At 35.7% G+C, this 17492-nt stretch overlaps 1 protein-coding gene across 6 annotated transcripts in view; it reads right to left on the reverse strand.

The window, feature by feature from the left end:
* Window positions 1-1123: 1123 nt before the first annotated feature.
* The window catches only part of WASF1 (WASP family member 1), a 77684-nt gene continuing 61315 nt past the window's right edge, over window positions 1124-17492 (reverse strand). For 5 of the 6 annotated variants that reach the window (XM_081943307.1, XM_081943306.1, XM_081943305.1 and 2 more), the window contains exons 3-9: window positions 14854-14988; window positions 11704-11857; window positions 10029-10146; window positions 7486-7658; window positions 6711-6890; window positions 4190-4785; window positions 1124-2051 (exon numbers count right to left, since the gene is read on the reverse strand). In XM_081943307.1, the coding sequence (XP_081799433.1) occupies window positions 1894-2051; window positions 4190-4785; window positions 6711-6890; window positions 7486-7658; window positions 10029-10146; window positions 11704-11857; window positions 14854-14988 (1514 nt within the window). In that variant the 3' untranslated portion in view covers window positions 1124-1893. The remainder of the gene's footprint in view (window positions 2052-4189; window positions 4786-6710; window positions 6891-7485; window positions 7659-10028; window positions 10147-11703; window positions 11858-14853; window positions 14989-17492) is intronic. The other variant, XM_081943310.1, reaches the window with a different exon arrangement.

Consider the following 17492-nt stretch of genomic DNA (forward strand, 5'->3'; position numbering starts at 1 on the left):
CACATCTTATTGTTGCTGAGGTTGAGAATCACTGGTGTTTCATGGTAATTTGCAACCTGTGGTTTGTGGATTGCATGAGTCTGAAGGACTTCACTGAAGCTTTGAACATTGTTTCCCATGTCCCTTTAATGGTCACTTAAGCCTTAAGTATGCTGGGGAATAGGCTGTGCAAGGAGACCTTCACCACACTTTAATCAGACTCTTCAGTCCAGCAAGCAGCTATTTGGTGGGCTGTCAAGAATTCAGTTGTGTTGAAGATAGAATGCAAGGAAATTAATCTCAAAATAATTTTTACCAATGTCGATGGTGGGGAGAATGAAATGCAGTAAGAAATTTGATCCTTTTCACTTAATAATTTTGATTGTTTCCTAGATGCCTGTTATAAATCATGGTGACAAAGAATGATGGATTATGCGTTGTGATAGTGTAACATAAAAAGTGGGTCTTTACATTTGTATTTGTATCTGGATGAGGTATGCAACATCAGATATATATCACAGAGCTTTAAGTTTTGAAAACAATTAAACGTTTTTTTTCACTTGTCTCCTCCCTACAGTTTTTTTTTCTTTTTTGGTTCAGTTGTGTCAGCACAGACTCCTTGTACCTGCATGAACAAGTCCCTGTAGTTTCTTGGCATGATTTTTCAGAAGTGGGTTGCTTTTGTTTGCTACTGAGGGTGGAAAGAGAATGACTGGTTAATGTTATCCAATGGGCTTTATTAAGGCAAGACTAGAACGCATGATATCCGGGTTTCTAACCTGTGACATTGACTATTACACCAAACTGGCTCTCTGCCTATGAAAATAGCAATAGGGGAAAAATCAGGTTCAGCTACCTAGAGAATAGAAGAAGCCATTTTAATTTGCTTCTCCAGTGTATTTTATGCAAAAGAAGTACAGTGTCTGCCTATGTGGTCCCCCAACTATCACCAACTGTGTGTGTATTTTAAGGCCAAAAATGTTCCTGCTCCCATGTATCCTAGACAGCCAAGAAAAATATGTGACTTGTTAGAATTCTTCAAAATGCTTTCTACGCATATAAAATCATTGTAAAGTTTTTTAACATTCAATAAAGTCTTGAATGTCCTGAGTTATTCTATGCCAAAAAGCAACAACCAGGAACATTGAAAACAAACCATTTATTTTAAACTGAACGGTTATTTTGAACAGTTACATAAATTACACAGAATGGCTAAGTCCGATGGTTTCACGAGGGGAGAAAAATCAAATTTTTAAGCAGGGAAAATATCACAACAGGTAAAAAGAAAGAAAATCGCCACAGCATTCAAATAAGGCCATAATTATTTTTTTTTTAAAAACCCAATAAAATTCCCCCAATATCTCTATTCCCTTTTCTTTCAGTATTCCAGTGCTGCTAAAACTACAAGTCCTGTACAGATGTAATCAAGGCAGTGGTTACAAGGGTGTAAATCCTTCAAGTTCATCTCATATTTCAGGTCCATTGAAATGTTGGGATTGCAGTGCCGGATGGATGAACACCCTTTTTTCCCCAGGTTTTTCAGCATTAGCAATGTAATATAATAAAGCTTATTAGTACATGCAGTTGCCCTTGAAACTTCAGACTTAATTGCCTTCATAACTTAAAATTCACAAAGTGCACAGTTAAATGCCAGAAAATGTAGTCTGCTACTCTATCAACAGCTGCCCATGCTTAATACTTAATGGTCTACTGGAGCAAAATGATGCTTTTTTAAAAGAACCGTCTCACTGTAAAACATTTAGTTCCAAAGATGTGCCAACATTTTTTGAAATAAAAAGTAGAAAAACATAGATTATATAAAGAAAATACAAAAACACTAGAAATGACCAAACATTTTCAAAGAACAAGCACCACAATGGACACTAGCATTCAGCTTTGTAGCATATAATCATTTTACTCCAACCAGTCAACTTCATCAAATTCTGAATCATCTTCTGAATCACTGTATTCCACAGCAATGCGGCGAGACAAAATGGTAGCAACATCATTTTCAACACGCTCATGTTTAGCTTCTTGTTCACGTTGTTCTTCAACCTTACGCAACTGAATACCTAGAATATCATCAAAAAAATTATAAATCACTAACATGTATTTGGCAAGTCATCTATATTACGCATAGCACCGTGGACTAAATGGCTTTCCATAAGAATCTTTAATTAACAGCATGCACTTTTATCGCTTACTTAGGGGTATCTAATTTTTTTCGGTCCACGTAGTACAACTCAAGTCTGAGAAGGCATCATAGGCACTTTCAATAAATGGTTACCAATGAGATAATCTCAGTCATAAAAAAATATGCTTACTAGAAGGCAAACTTTTAAAAACTGATCCTGTCATCTAATTTACCAAGATGCACTCTATTACTTCACCTTACCTTTCTCTTTTTTCTTAGCAACAACAAAAGACAAAGATGGCAACTTCCAAACAACTGGGCCATTCATACAGTTGTTTTCTACAAATGCCTCTGGACAGTACAGTCCTCAAAAGCATTCTTGGAAGCAGGTATTTCTTTTTTTGGCTGTCAAATAATTTTACATATTATCCAGTCTCTCGAGGGTGACCAAAACCATCTCTTATCTAAGGGGTCCCCAACTTTTCAGCCTGTGTCAGCAGGATTACAGTATGTAATTTTGACATCATATTGTAACTCCTCTTTAAAAAAAAATGCCTGTCAGGGTTGGTATGGATGACCACAAAGCATCTGCTAGAAGAAAATGGGGTACGATTGTTCTGTATTATCCTTTTAGCTTGTTAGGGTGTTCTCTAAATACTTCAATTATTCCCGTTTTTCTGAGTTGCTGGGCACACTCCCTAAGAAAATACTGAGTTTCAGCCCCTCAATATTTTATTTTCTGAGTCTCAAAGGTGCAACAGAGGTACTGTTCATAGTGCAGAAATGCCTGAGGCTGGTGCTGTGCTTTGCTTTGCAACATGCTAGCTTCCAAATTCTATTTATTTATTTTAAATAGAAAGAATAAAAATAATCAGATCCAACTGAGCGAAGCATCAAGCTGGAGAGGGAAGCAGCCTCAGGCGCTATGTTGTGTACCTTGTATCATTAGGCATCTTGTTTGGGACATACAAACTAGTTTAATAAAGAAGGGAGGGGAAATTAAGAAAGGAAATTCTTCCGTTATTCTTTAACTAAGGACAGAAATCTAGGAATATAAAAATGCAATTACAAAAACAAGATTATTCAGTAATAACCTTTCTTCATAAACTTTAGAGTAGGATATTCATACTTTCATTTAAGAATACACCAATTGATTATTAATATAAACTGTTGATATACAAAAGGTTGCAAGGTCTGGCTGCTGCTGATTTAAAAGTGAATTCATTAAAAGTGAATTCACAGTAGCATGGGAAGCAAATTACAGTGAAGTGGTTAGATAAAGTAAGATAATGGATATAGATTATTTTTATAGAAATTTAATAAGAAAACATATTTCAGTAGCTTCTTTGATAAATAGTCACTTCTTTGCTGTAAAATTTACTGAAAAAATACTATATAAATTATAGCCTTAGAACAGACTCAAACTTTCTGGTTCTTTCAAAACCAAGAATATACCACGTTTATCAGAATAAACCAATTCTGACCAAGGCTACTGAATTTCAAAAAGTCTAAAACAGAAATCAGAGTATACTTTTATCTAGTTGTCCATTCTTTATCTCCCAATTATTTAAGTTAATAAAAATTAAGCTATTATGTTACTTGTGCTAATAATTTCAACCAAGTAGCAAAGCACAGTAATATAACTGGCTTTAATTTTTTTTTTGAAACTTGTGAACAATAGGAAGAAAAATTGGAGAGCAGCTGTTTGGTATGTTAGAAAATGCATCAATTATATACTGATTTTTGTTGTTGTTATAACCGAATACTATAAAATATGCTTGTGGGACACTTTCACAGATTATGTTCTCAATATTGTACTATGTGGGCACCATTTTAGCTAACATTTTATGTGCAGCTGTTATAAACTTCACCTAAGAATAAATGACAATCTAGCATCAAGTGAAGGTGGATTTTTTGTTTTTTAAAAAATCCATATAGCAATTTGCTTAAGATAACATGCTTACTCTATGCTAGGTATGCATAGTTTTTTTTAAAAAAAAAACATTAAATCTGCAAAAAGAATATTTGCTTCATCAAGTATGCAGTCCTGCTAATGGATCCACAGATAGCTAGTACCTTTTCGTATTGCTTCAAGGAGGACACTTCTGGCATCACTGATGACGGGTAGTGTTGATGGGTGCCGTTTGGGTTCAGGAACAGGGGTGACTTGGGATGGTGGGGATGGAGGCATTATGGGAAGGTGAGGGCCTGGGACAGTAGAGCTGGGCGGGTGAGAAAGAGTCGAAACTGGGGATGAGGGACGAACACCAGGAGGGGGCAGGGGAGGAGGTGGAGGAGGCGGAGGGAGCCCTTGAATTTCACTTGGCGGAACTGGAACGGGTTCACAGACTTGGGCAATTCTTGTGATGGGAGGAGAGGGTTGTGCTAAGGGAGGTGCTATGGGTGGTGGAGCTGGATGAAGAACTCCGGGAGCAATCTGTAGTGGTGCAGGGGGTGGAGGGACCGCTGGAGGTTGTAAAGCAGTGGTGGGAGGAGGGGGAGGGGGTGGCACTGGAGGGGGAGGTGTGGAAGTCATTGCAGATCTTAATGAAGAAGTAGATAGAGCAGATGGAAGAGGGGGAGGAGGCGGGGGAGGAGTGGGACTCACAAAGACTTGAGTTCTTCCAGCAGCAGGTGACTGAGGGCGATTTTCTGTCAAAGCTGCAGTAGAGCTGGGATAAAAAAAATACTGAAAATGAGTACAACTAAAACAATGGAAATTAGTTGTAGTCACATTCAAAGTATCAATAATAATTTCAGAACATGCAAATATTTTGAATATGCAATCAGTCATACTTGAGCCAGTTCCCAGTGTTTCCATATCTAACACATATTGTTTACCATTTTATTTCTGAAATCGTATTTCAAATAGTTATATTGCTAATTTGACAATAAATGATATATTTATCTGTAATTTTTCCCTCAGTTAGCACATAATTATAGTTTGGCTGGCACTATGGAACTTAACAAAGAAAAACATATGAAAATGAAAGGCGACTTCAATCAGTATAACTATTATAAAATAGCACTAAAAAGACAAATCTGTCAAAGTAGAGAACATTTCGTTACAATAATTAAATAACTGACAATGCATTGCTTAACATGATGATAAAATGTATTAAAATGTTTAAGAGCCGGGATGATGAGTGCCCAGCATTAAGAATAAATTATTACAAGGGAGGTAAGATTCTCTTTTGAGAGTACTCCATAAAAGAAGTGTGAAACACTGTCCTTCCTCCTTATGGTCACTCTCTGCACTTCAAAGTGAAGTAGAATTCGGAGTGGAATTCTGTAGATTTTACAGCATGTGTAAAAAATGGCTGCCCAACATTATTTTTGCAGGCCTCAAGAGCTTCCTCCCAGAGATGGGGCCAAAAACATTGCATTTTAAAGAATTGTACAGGGTTTGAAGTGTTCCTAGAGACATCTTTATCACTGGAGATCAAGTGATCTTTTTCATTTGTTTATTGCTAGCTTTATATAACAACATCTTTCCTCCAGGAACTGAAGAAAATGTACAAGATAGCCTTTCCTCTATATTTTCCCAAACGCTGAAAGATAGTGATGGCTCAAAGTCAGCCAGTGAATTTCATGACTGGGGGTAGTGTTGAATCTAGATCGTCTCTATCTTAATCTGATGCCTTGACTATCCCTAACACCGGTTACAATCTATATTTCAGTTGGTAATGCCATCAGGGCTGTCTAACAATTTAGATTTGAAAAATAAAAGGACACGGGCATATGCCACTCCCCAGTAATTGTTTAAAAAGGCTGCCATTTTTCTTTGGCTTGGGCAACAACTGAGCAAATCCAGGAAAAGGTGAGCCTAATTTAAGGAGATGCTGACAACTGAAGTCTGCTACCTATGCGTGGACCAAACCACTTTTCCCTTTAGAATCTGGATCACTGCACAATTCTAGTAGGTATGCCTTTTCTTGGGCAGGTTAACCTAATGAAAGGGATTTACATAATGGTAGCAAATTGTTCCAATTACTATGATATGCTCTGCAGGTAGTCCTTGTTTAGTGACAATAGGAATTGGCAACTTGGCTGTGATATGAAGCGATCCCTAAATAAAATTGCGACTGTGCTTACAGTCTTGTTCAGCTTTCCTTTGCTTACAGACCTGCAAAGGACATAAATGCCAAGATTGGTTGCAAAGTTACTTCTTCATCACCACTGTAATTGCTAACAGTTCCTATATGAGGCAGTACACTGTAGCTAAACAAGGATTACATGCATGTGAATTTTAGTTTTTTCCACCTCTTTTTAGATTTAATTTGAATATGTCACTTTCTAGAGTTTTATATTATTTTACTACTTCCATTTTGATGGCTATAGGTGTTGAACTGGCTCATAAATAATGGCAATAAATCTATTTATTGAATAAATGCATAGGAAAACCTCAAAGAACAAAGCGTATTAAAGAGCATCAAAGTACTCAGACTTATCAAACAGAGAATAGGCATTTCATGAATTTTTGTTCCTGTAAAGTTCTCTTATTTGCTTACTTATTTATTTTGTACCGACAATTTACAGTCTGTCAGTGTGGGCTATTGCCAAGCCTCTCTGATCTTTCATTTTAAGTGGGTCTTACCTAACGCAGGGTGGAATGGGTTTCACATCTCCTCCTCCATGCATTGGTGGGGGTGGGGGAGGTTCATGTGGTCTTACTAAAACACGCTCTTCTGCCCTGTTAAGAAGTTCGTTCATTTGGCTGTATGGTAATGCAGAAAGAGAATAGGGTCCATCCATGTGTTCCACATATGCCTGCGGTCTGAACAGAAATAAATCCCATGCACCTTTGTTAAATTCATTTTGGTCTCTGATTTCACTGCCGTTGTAAGAAAAAGAACATTTCTCTCAAAAGGAAAATTAGCCCACTATTTCAATACTTATGGAGGAAGACAGCATCCAACAATTAGTGATAAATGGCCAACTTAACACATGATAACAAAATATACACATCTAATATCTTGTTTTGTAACTGTCACAAACTGTGAACACTGAAGTTGTGCAGTGAATGCAGGAACAGAAATTACAAATTCAGTTTTATGAACTTTAAAGCAAACATCAATCATGATCATCATTGCTATTATACACACATTCACATATAAGAACAGGAGGGGGGGTTGTCTGGAGAGTAAGGTATTCAAAAGCCCTCCCTGGAGAATATGGGAAGAAAAACTGCAAGTCCAATCATGAATATAAGGTGGCATGAAGACAGCAATGATCTATTACAGCAATGTCAAATTATGGACCCTTCTAGAAAATTACCCCTAATTATATAACGTACAGATGACAGCTAGCTTGAAATTCATACAAACAACATAAATGGGCTAGGATCAAACTCTGAGTTTAAAAAACCGAACCTGGTCTCAAAATGGGAGGCAGGGCCATTAGCAATTTCAATATGCTTATGTAAAAGGCTGGCATCATCGTCTGCAAGTTCTGGTCCATGGGCTAATTTCTGCCATTCTCTGCGCCTGTCATGAGGAGCCCGTGGCACTTTTTCCGGTTCATGAGGACGATCGAGATTCTTTTGCTATTAAAAAAACCATAGAAAACCTGACACTGAAAGAGTTCTTCTCAGCACATAACAGAAGCCGCCAGAAACATCCATTTTCTTTTAATTGAACAAGGATATAACATTTTAGCTACACTGTCAGGGATAACGTCTTCGCATTTTTGTCATTCATTCAGCAGTGTAAGATGTAAATAATAAACAATATAAATCAGTAATTGCTGAATTATTGTATGTAATATAAAGAGACAATCTCTCATATCTATTATATTTACTATAAAATACCTATGAAGCTAAACTGACTATACATATATAGTGACTATAACTAAAATTGTGAACTAATGAATTTAAGATCTAGAAGATGCTATAAGGTTTATGCCTTATTAAATGCCTACAAGAGTAAAATATAAAAAGCTAGAAACTACAAATTTATAAACTTACATGACCTAAAATACCCTGATAAAAACGTAATCCAATTAAAATATGCATGTCTACAAAAACTGAATCTTTATTAACAAGCAACTAAGGATGAAAATACAGTGTGTTCAGAAAGTATTCAGACCACCTGCACTTTTGTCAATTTTATTATGCTGCAGCCTGATTCTACAGTTATTGAAATTCATTTTCTTCCCACATCAATCTACACTCAGTCTCCAAGATAAAGTGAAAACAGAATTTTAGAAGTGTCTATAAATTTATTTAAAAGAAAAAAAACTGAAATATCGCATTGGCATAAGTATTCATATCCTCCACTCAGTACTTTTTTGAAGCACCTTTGGCAGCAATTACAGCCTCCAGTCTTTTGGAGTATGATGCCACAAGCTTTGCACACCTGGATTGGGGGATTTTCTGCCATTTTTCCTTGAAAATCTTCTCAAGCTCTGTCATGTTGGATGGTAACCATCAGTGGACAGTTATTTTCAGGTCCCTTCAGAAATGTTCAATAGGGTTCAAGTCAGGACTCTGGCTGGGCCACCCTAGGACATTCACAGAGTTATCCCTAAGCCACTCCTTTGTTGTCTTGGCTGTGTGCTTAGGATCATTGTCATGTTAGAAAGTGAATCTTTGGCCCAGTCTGAGGTCCTGAGCTCTGTGAAACAGATTTTTATTGAGGATATCCTTGTACTTTGCTCCATTCATGGAGGGACCTGAGCTAAATTTCAAGTGTTGTTGCAAAGGGTCTGAATACTTACGCCAATGTGATATTTCCATTTTTTTATTTTTAATAAATTTACAGACATTTCTAAAATTCTGTTTTTACTTTGTCATTATGGGGTATTGAGTGTAGATTAATGAGGGAAAAATGAATTTTAACAACTGTAGAATCAGGCTGCAGCATAACAAAACTGACAAAAGTGAAGGGATATTTTCTGAATGCACTGTATGTACATTAAATACTCTTATCAATTAACATCGCTTGGCTAAGGGTCCTGCTATATTTTATATGCTGTCATATAGAACTTATACTTTGAAAGCAATAACAGCTATTTTCTGGAAGCAATAAATGGATGTAAAATTGATCTGAAAGGGCTGGTAGTCATAAAAGTAGTGGGTACATAAATGTAGTACAAATGTCTCAGTAATAATTACATATCTCAGAAGATATGTGTTCAATAGTTTTGACTTGGCCATCATCACAGTGACACAAATATTCCATTAAGGAGATCTTCCTACGCTTTCCCTGTAGTACAGCCAGATGAAGGACAGGGATAGACGTTTAAGTGAAAACCCTTTTGTGTTTATGAATTTCTAATTGCATAAAACATGTTGCAAATATTACAATATCTTTTGCTTTTTACCATCTATTTCCATTATAAGTGGCCTTACAAGCAATCTAGCCTTGGACATGCCACTTGAGAGTAAATAGGAAGAAATAACCTAAAGCCAAGAAAGATAATTTATTCTCTTCCAAAAGGGTCAATATCTCTATATACAAGCATTCATAGGCTATCAATATTTATTTTTACTACTTTTCAGAAAGACTTTTCTCACGATTATAAAAATATGTTTTAAACAATAGGGAAAATCCAAGCCAGAATCAGCAGGGACATAAGAAGTTTAATCCATTCTATTTCCCATTATAGAATTTATCATACAGGAAACAAAACTTCTACCTGAGAGTCAAGAGGGAAGAAAATATATCATAGGCCTGAACTAGTCGAATGACGATTCTTTTTTATCTATTGTCCATATCTTCCCTTTTTAAAAAAATATGAAACTTTAATTTTTCAGAAGGCATTTCTACTACTTTTGCCAGTTCTTAACTTATTATTCAAATAAGTTTTATTATGTTTAGGAAATTACATGATTTTAATCGCTGCCTTAACGGGGCTACTTTTGTTTCATTGTGTCGTTGGTCAAAAGCAGTATCTTTAAAGCAGTATCTTTTACCTTCTGTTTTCTCTTTTCCTTTCTTTTATCTTCTGTATCTTGTAACATCTTTTCCTTCCATAGATCAAAGAAATATGAAGGATTTGTGTAAAATTTTAAGCCCTCTTTTCCATCATCTCTAAAGACAAAGCAACATAGTAAAATGTTATTAAATATAGATCGAATGGTTACATCTGAGATTATAACACCCTCATCTCCAAATGAAGAATACATTTCTAGCAGGATGAAATCTTAAGAAGAATATACCTACATACATACACAGGGGAAAGGTACATTTTAATTTCCAAGAAAAATAACTGACACTGCGCTATAACTCTATAAAGCACACATTGAAGTAATATCAGAAATTAGCATTAGATGATGTTAATTCAATAGATAACCATATCTGGAGGCAATAACAAGTGGACCTAAATTTTAATTTATTAAATACACAAATCATGGCAAATGTTTCATCATATGTCTAAATATTTAAAGGCCCTGTAAAATTCATTATGTAATGCCTATTTAAATTCTATTATTTGTTTTGTGGATTTTGAAAAGGAGCTTGAGTGCTAAGCTCATTGCAGAATTTTATGCACTGATTTAACAATCCGGTAATATATAAAATCATATATGAAAAATATAAGGAAAAGGTGAACAATAGAAATTAATGATCTAAATAATTTGTTTGAAAGGTTATTTTGGTTGCAAAGTTCTAATAATATGGGTTGAAAAAAGTTAGCACTTGAGAATGGAACCTCATGCTTCATAATGAGGAAAATTCACTCAGCAGATGCTCAGGGGCAAATTAATCAAATATTTTATGCCCTCTAATGCCAGAAACAGGTTCCTCTTCTTTGGCACATCATGAACAAAACACTTTAACAATAGTATGGGCTAGACCTGACTATAAGACTCTTTAGTTGCTAAAAAGAACATTCTGTGAACATAACAAGACAGTTTGACCTACAGGTTAAGTACTTTCCTAAAAACCAGGAAATGGTGAGTTCTAGCCTCGCCTCAGACATTTGGCTAGGTGACTTTGGGCCAGTCACTTCCTCTGTCCAGCCCACCTCACAGAATTGTTGTTGTGAGGAAAATAGGAGGACAGAGTATTAGGTACTGCCTTGAGTTATTTATCAAGTAATAATATCAGGATAAAATATAAAATAATATCAGGATAAAAATCACTCACTCACTCAATAAATCAATCAAATGCTTTGATAAAACCTCTAGTACAAATTTAAGTATGATAGGTTGTTGAACACTACAGCTTGCAGTATACGCTTTCCTTGTAGAAAGTACCAAATTAAATCCTTAGCATTTCAAGACACGAAAAACTGGAGTGGGGTGGGGGGTGTTGTTCCCTAGACATTGTCAATACAGGATTAGCTAGGCCACGAATAGATAGAAATCATTTGCCTATGTATTACAAAAGAATATAATCATGATGAACAATTAATCAAATACAAGGCAGGTAATCTAGATAGTCAATTATGTAATCTTAGAATGACCAGTTGCTTTAATAATTTGTGAAATTTAAGTTGCATACAATCAGTTGTGTGACTTTTGATGAAAAAGGATTGGGATCTCAAATGAAATCCTTCAATTCAGTTACAGATTTTTGAAAACCATTATCCGAGTAAATAATAAATGCATAATATAAACATAGGGTATAGATTTTTGAAATGACAACCTGTAAGGGGTCAGGATGTTGAGTGGTGGTGGCTGTTCACATGTATCATAAGTCTCCTGCAAAGGGATTGGAAGACTCCTGCGGTCAAAGAGCTGTTGATCTTGAGTTGTGGAACTTCGGAAAGCTTTTCTCATTGTTATATCTTGCAGTGAAACTGAAGGGAAGATAATTATATACATAGTTAATGTGTTATTAATCTCTAGTATTCAAAGATGGTTATACTGAGGTTTGCACTTCATAAGAAAACAGGAATAGGAATTGTTAGGATCTGCTAATTAAAAATGAAGGTTGTATGAAAACACCCCACCTAAAAGTATTAAAGCGGCCACATACTTTGAAAGATCACTATGCATATGCCAAAGGCTTTACCTAATTGCTATTATATGTTCCTCCATTTCCAATTGCTTCATTACACTGCAACCTTAACAAAAGCCTCGTGTGCATGTGCACAAAACGAATATCTGGGAAAGCCTTCAAAGCTGTTGCCATCCGGCCGCCGGGGGCTCGCGCTAGCAAGCGGAGAGGCTTTGGAGCTAGCTGTGATGAGCACGGATGAGGAGGGGTGAAGAAGCAATCCGAAAGTAAGCAACCTAAATCCTGTGGAAAAAAACCTAGAAGTCTTCGAAGAGAGGGAGAGTCAGGAAAAACACTCCTTCTGGGCCGAAGGCTGAGGTTAATCTGGGAGGTCAGAGGAGGTACGGAGGTGTAGCCTCAAGATTTACCTCAGCCTCCAGGGCAAAAGGGCTGTGTTAATACCCATGTGTGACTCCTCCCACGCCCCTCTTCAGAGATGAACTTATTTGATATAATGACTAAGGCATTATGTTAGAAATCAGCACAAAGCTACTTGGGTGAGCTTGGGCCAGCCACTGTGCCAGGAGGCAGAGGAAAACCACTTCTGTAAAACCTTGCCAAGGAAACTGTAAAAACCTGTCCAGGCTCTCTCTGGGACATGACTGAACAAAAGAAAAAAAAAGTGGAGGATTGTGTTCTCAATACACCTAGTGGAAATGAGGCAACGATCATTCTGAAATTAGAATAAAATTACTATGTCAAGAAAATGTGAGCAATTGAAATTGGAAATTAACATCTTAACAATGATAGATTAAGCTGCTACATATTCTTTGAATGTGGTTCTGAATTGGCTGAGTAGCTGTCACTCCTTTATTATTTTTATGCAACATGTTGTTAAAGTTTAACATATAAGTTAAACTACTGGCATCAATGATTTTTCCCAAATTGTTTCCTCAAAGCTGATCAGAATTGATTCTTTATAATGGCACACATTTTGCTAGTGGAAGAAATCTTCCAAATGAATAATTAACTGCAAGCAACAAAAGAATAATATAATGGAAAAATGTATTACAAGGTAATTTATCAATCATGCTCTTGTTTCTTGGATGTAGCTTACATCTAATATTGACTATAATTTCAAGTAGTTAACAAAACTGAACATGCATTTCTGCTACCTATAATTTATCTAATTGAATTTAATTAATAATGTGTGCATTAATCTATAACTATATTTCATGAAACTGAATTAAACCAATTAATTTCTGTGAAGGAAATTTTGTGCTGGGCACTTGGATTTATCTGACAGCAACTAGTAAAGTGGGGATCTTCAAACTGGTGTCCCCTAAGCAGACCATGTAGGTATGACACAGGATATAGTTCAACACCTCCAAAAGAATATCATAATGGAAATGCTATGAAAACTGGTAGGACTAAATACTTCTAATGCTTTCCATCTCTGAATGTATTGATCTCTTAACTGAGAAAGCCCATATATTTCTAAGAGAGATGATTAATTAAAATGGTCCTGGTTTTGAATGAAGTTATGTAAGTTTGGTATTGGAAATCTTGGCACATTAATACTGCAAAATACTGTAAATGTTTTTTGTAATTAAAATGATTGCAATTGTAATTAAAATGAGAGTAATCATGCCAATTTGTTTCTTTTTTTTCAACCTTCTTTCCATCTTCGGGATGGATAAATTTTTTTAAAACTCTTGTGAAAACTTCCTTAAATTCTTTCTTTTTTAAATGGAATAGCTGAAATTTCACTGGTATACTTTTGAGTAACCAGATCACAGTGATATCCAGATCAGATTTCAGCAAAAACAAAGCAATATTTTTGAAAACATATTTGCAGAAACTACCATGAAGCTTCCGGAGGGTGAAAAACGACCCTACAGGCAACCTGGAAATCTGTTCCCGAACTTCCGGTTTGCGTGTTGGGCTGTTTTTTGCCCTCTGGAGGGCGAAAAACAACCTAATACGCAAAACGGAAGTTCAGGAAGGGACTTCCGGCTTGCCCGTATGGCCATTTTTCGCCCCCCAGAGGCTTCAGGAAAGCCTCCTGAAGGCCTCCGGGGGGGAGGGAGCAGGGAAGCCATTTTTGCCCTCCACAGGCTCCTAGAAAGCCTCTGGACCCTGGGGAGGGCAAAAAACGGGCCCATCGCAAGCACTAAGTGTGGAGAGGGCGGGGGTCATGTGCGCATGCATGGGGGGGTGGGGGTTGCACACATAGAACTGTCTTTTCCCTGAAAAGGCACACAGTGGCTACCAAGTCAAAGCTGATCACAGGGCTTCCTAAATACCACTACCAGTTCAAGGATTATATTCAAGTCATGAAAAGAATTTTATGGAAGAAATATATTCATATTCATCTAGTTTTGCGATCAGGAAACAGAGAACCACCACTTATATTTGTGAAACAAATTTCAGTTTTCTCATCTTCATCTCTAATCAATTAACAACCTGAGGAGTTTTTCCAAATCAGTTATATCAGTATTTGTTAGCCTTGTGCAGGACTCCCAGCCATGGCATGTATCAGCATGGCAACTACTTTATAGCAAATTTATCCTGAAATCTGCTCTCAAACAGACCTAAGTGAAATTTGATCTTTCAGAACAGAGATTATTCTGCGGGATATTGAAAACGGCTTTTATGTGTCCTCAATCATGTATTTTATGTTCTCAATGGCATATTTTAAAGGCTGTTTATACTGGTTTGCTTCAGATTTATAGTGCAACATCTGCTAACTGCAAATAATAGATAAAAATGTCTTTAGTACCAATATTTACAAATGATAACCACATCTGGTACAAGCCATAAAGTAATGAATCTACTATTTTTGCATAAACTCACGCTCTTCTTCCTTTGGATCAAGTTGTGTAACACTGACAGATAAACGATCCACACGTTCTTGTAAGGAATTCACTCGGAAGGAAAAACTATGTGCCTCGTTGAAAAGTTCTCCAAAGATATCTTCTGCATATTTACCTGCAAAAGGAAGTTTTTAAAAATAGGGCTAAGAATATGAACAAGCTTCAATTTTATAATAAAATGAAAGCTTAAAAAATAAAGATATTAATGATATCTATATTGGTCTATTGCATTGAAAGCAACAGTTTTATACCCAGGAGAAACGTCAATAAGTCTTTTTATCGGAGTCCTGTATATAGTCACACATGAAATGCCCATTAACAGCAGCTTGCTTCAGTTCTTAAGAGCTTGTATGTTTTGTTTCATGATCCAATAAATATCCCATTTTTCTCAATAATTATCCCAAGTGTTTTTTCAGGTGTAACAGTTAGGTATCTGCTGTTTCTTTTCCCCATTGCTCAGAGCTCTAGGTATTTAGAATCTGAAACCTGCATAACTGCTATGCATTATAAATGAAAGTCTGTAGAAATGTTATAAATGAAATAAAATGGATTCCATAACTATTTTAATCAAGAGAAGGAATGGAATGTTCACGGTAAGATTAATGCAATTTGGAGTGTAAGAATATTACCACAGTAATAAAATGGCCTTGACGTGTAGTGGTTATTTATTAATAATTTCATACATATATGTAACACCCCCCTCCACACACACAAATACTGAACATCTAGCAGCTTTAAATAAAATTATTTTGACTTTAAGTATTTTAGTTAAGTATTTTACTGAAGATCCATACAAAATTGTTGAATATTTGGAAACCAATTATAGTTTCTTCTATTTGGAATGTAAAAATATTATTTCTTTTTTTTTTTACTTATTGGCCCTTATATTTGGTTGTATTCAACCTCTTCCTGGTAGAATCATTTTGTCGATAAAAAGTAATTTAATGATGTAGTTGGAAAGAAAAAAAAGATTCAAGAGAATATTTTAAAATCTTAATTTTAAGAGGCATTTTTATTTATTTACCTGAATTTTTTTTAACTATTGCAGATTTAATATAAACATATCCATGCGCACACACACACAGGTATTTTTAAAGCCACTATCTCTGGGTTAAAACCCTATAGTCTACTCTCAAATTCTCAATAATCAATAATTTACAATAGATACATATCTGGTACTTATCACTCCTCATAATACTGTTTCAAGAAATATTCATACTTTTCACTTGAAGAGTGCCCAGAGAGGTAGTGCTCATTATTACAACTACTACCTTGTCTTTTACAATGCAAAATGATCTACAGATAGGATAAATAATAGATAGAGCAACTCAGGAGGCAACTATAGTTTCTGGACCATGTATGGAACAATTCACTTAAGGGCAGTTGAATCCGGAATTTGATATCTTCTCAGGATACTTGAAACTTCAACAAATAATGTAGTCATGAGACTCAAGATGATTATATTGAAAATTCAATGAATAATCCATGTGGTGATATATTTGTTTCACACATGCTGGTCCTTGTTTTAGTTTCCGCAGAGAAAGACTTAAATTAAATCTACAAATGCTGCTTAGAATCATACTTAGTGACATTTAGAAGCCTACACAAATTGGCAGAAAATGTTCAAAAATATTAATTCAACAGCAAAAGAGAAGAATGTTCTATTCAAGCTTTGCGTAAGACCATGTCCATTGCTCTTAACAGCAGCAACAACAAAAATACTCTGCTTAAATTAGTGTAGGTTTCTTCGCTAACCTACCCAGCAGTATTTTCCAAAATACTATCACGCTAAGATTTTGGCTGCAGAATCCATCATCACTGTAAGCATAGATTTTTCTAACCGTATAGATATTATGCATGTATAAAGTATTCTAAGCTCAGAATATCAATTTCAGTTATTTTGGGCTCAGAATAAAATACATTTTCTGCCTAAACCTCAATAGATTCCCTGGCACAAAACTGGAAATCCAAAGGAAAACAAATGAAATAGAAAGATTACCCAAGCTAATAATAAATGTAATATCCACAGAGCATTAACTTTGTTTAAGGACAGCCATGGGATCCTTTTAATTTCCCCTTTTCTCCTTCATTTACAAATTATTTTACCATTGACTTGACGAACAAAATCATGGCTCAGGTTATTATGAAGATCAGTTAACAAAGTAGGAAAGAGAGAGGGAGAGGGACAGAGAGAGAAGCTAGAAGAGCCTGATTTTTTTTTCTGGGGGAGAGAGGCTACTATTTTCTCTAATTTGGGAAACGGCTGCTGCAGTGCATAAAGCCATCAATGGTATGATCAATCTTAAATAACTTGTAATGTAAGTTATTTAAAGGGCATGCAAGACAAATTAATCAACAGAGAAAATACAAGCTAACTAAAAGATGGAGAATTTTTTTTAATTCACTTAATCCTAAAATGTCATTAAAGCAAGTACCAGGAAAACATTCTTTACACAGCAAAAAGGGAAAATTTTGAAAGCCCTTTATTCAGTAAACTTCAATCATATCTTACACAGCAAGAAAGCCTTAGAAAGGTATCTAATAACGATGTAGGATGCTTTACTTTTGAAGAGCTTTACATATCATAACCAACGTTCTGAACTCAGGAGGCCATCTGAC

The sequence above is a fragment of the Natrix helvetica genome (assembly GCF_964273705.1).
Source record: "Natrix helvetica genome assembly, chromosome: 2".
In the NCBI taxonomy this organism is placed as follows: Eukaryota; Metazoa; Chordata; class Lepidosauria; order Squamata; family Natricidae; genus Natrix; species Natrix helvetica.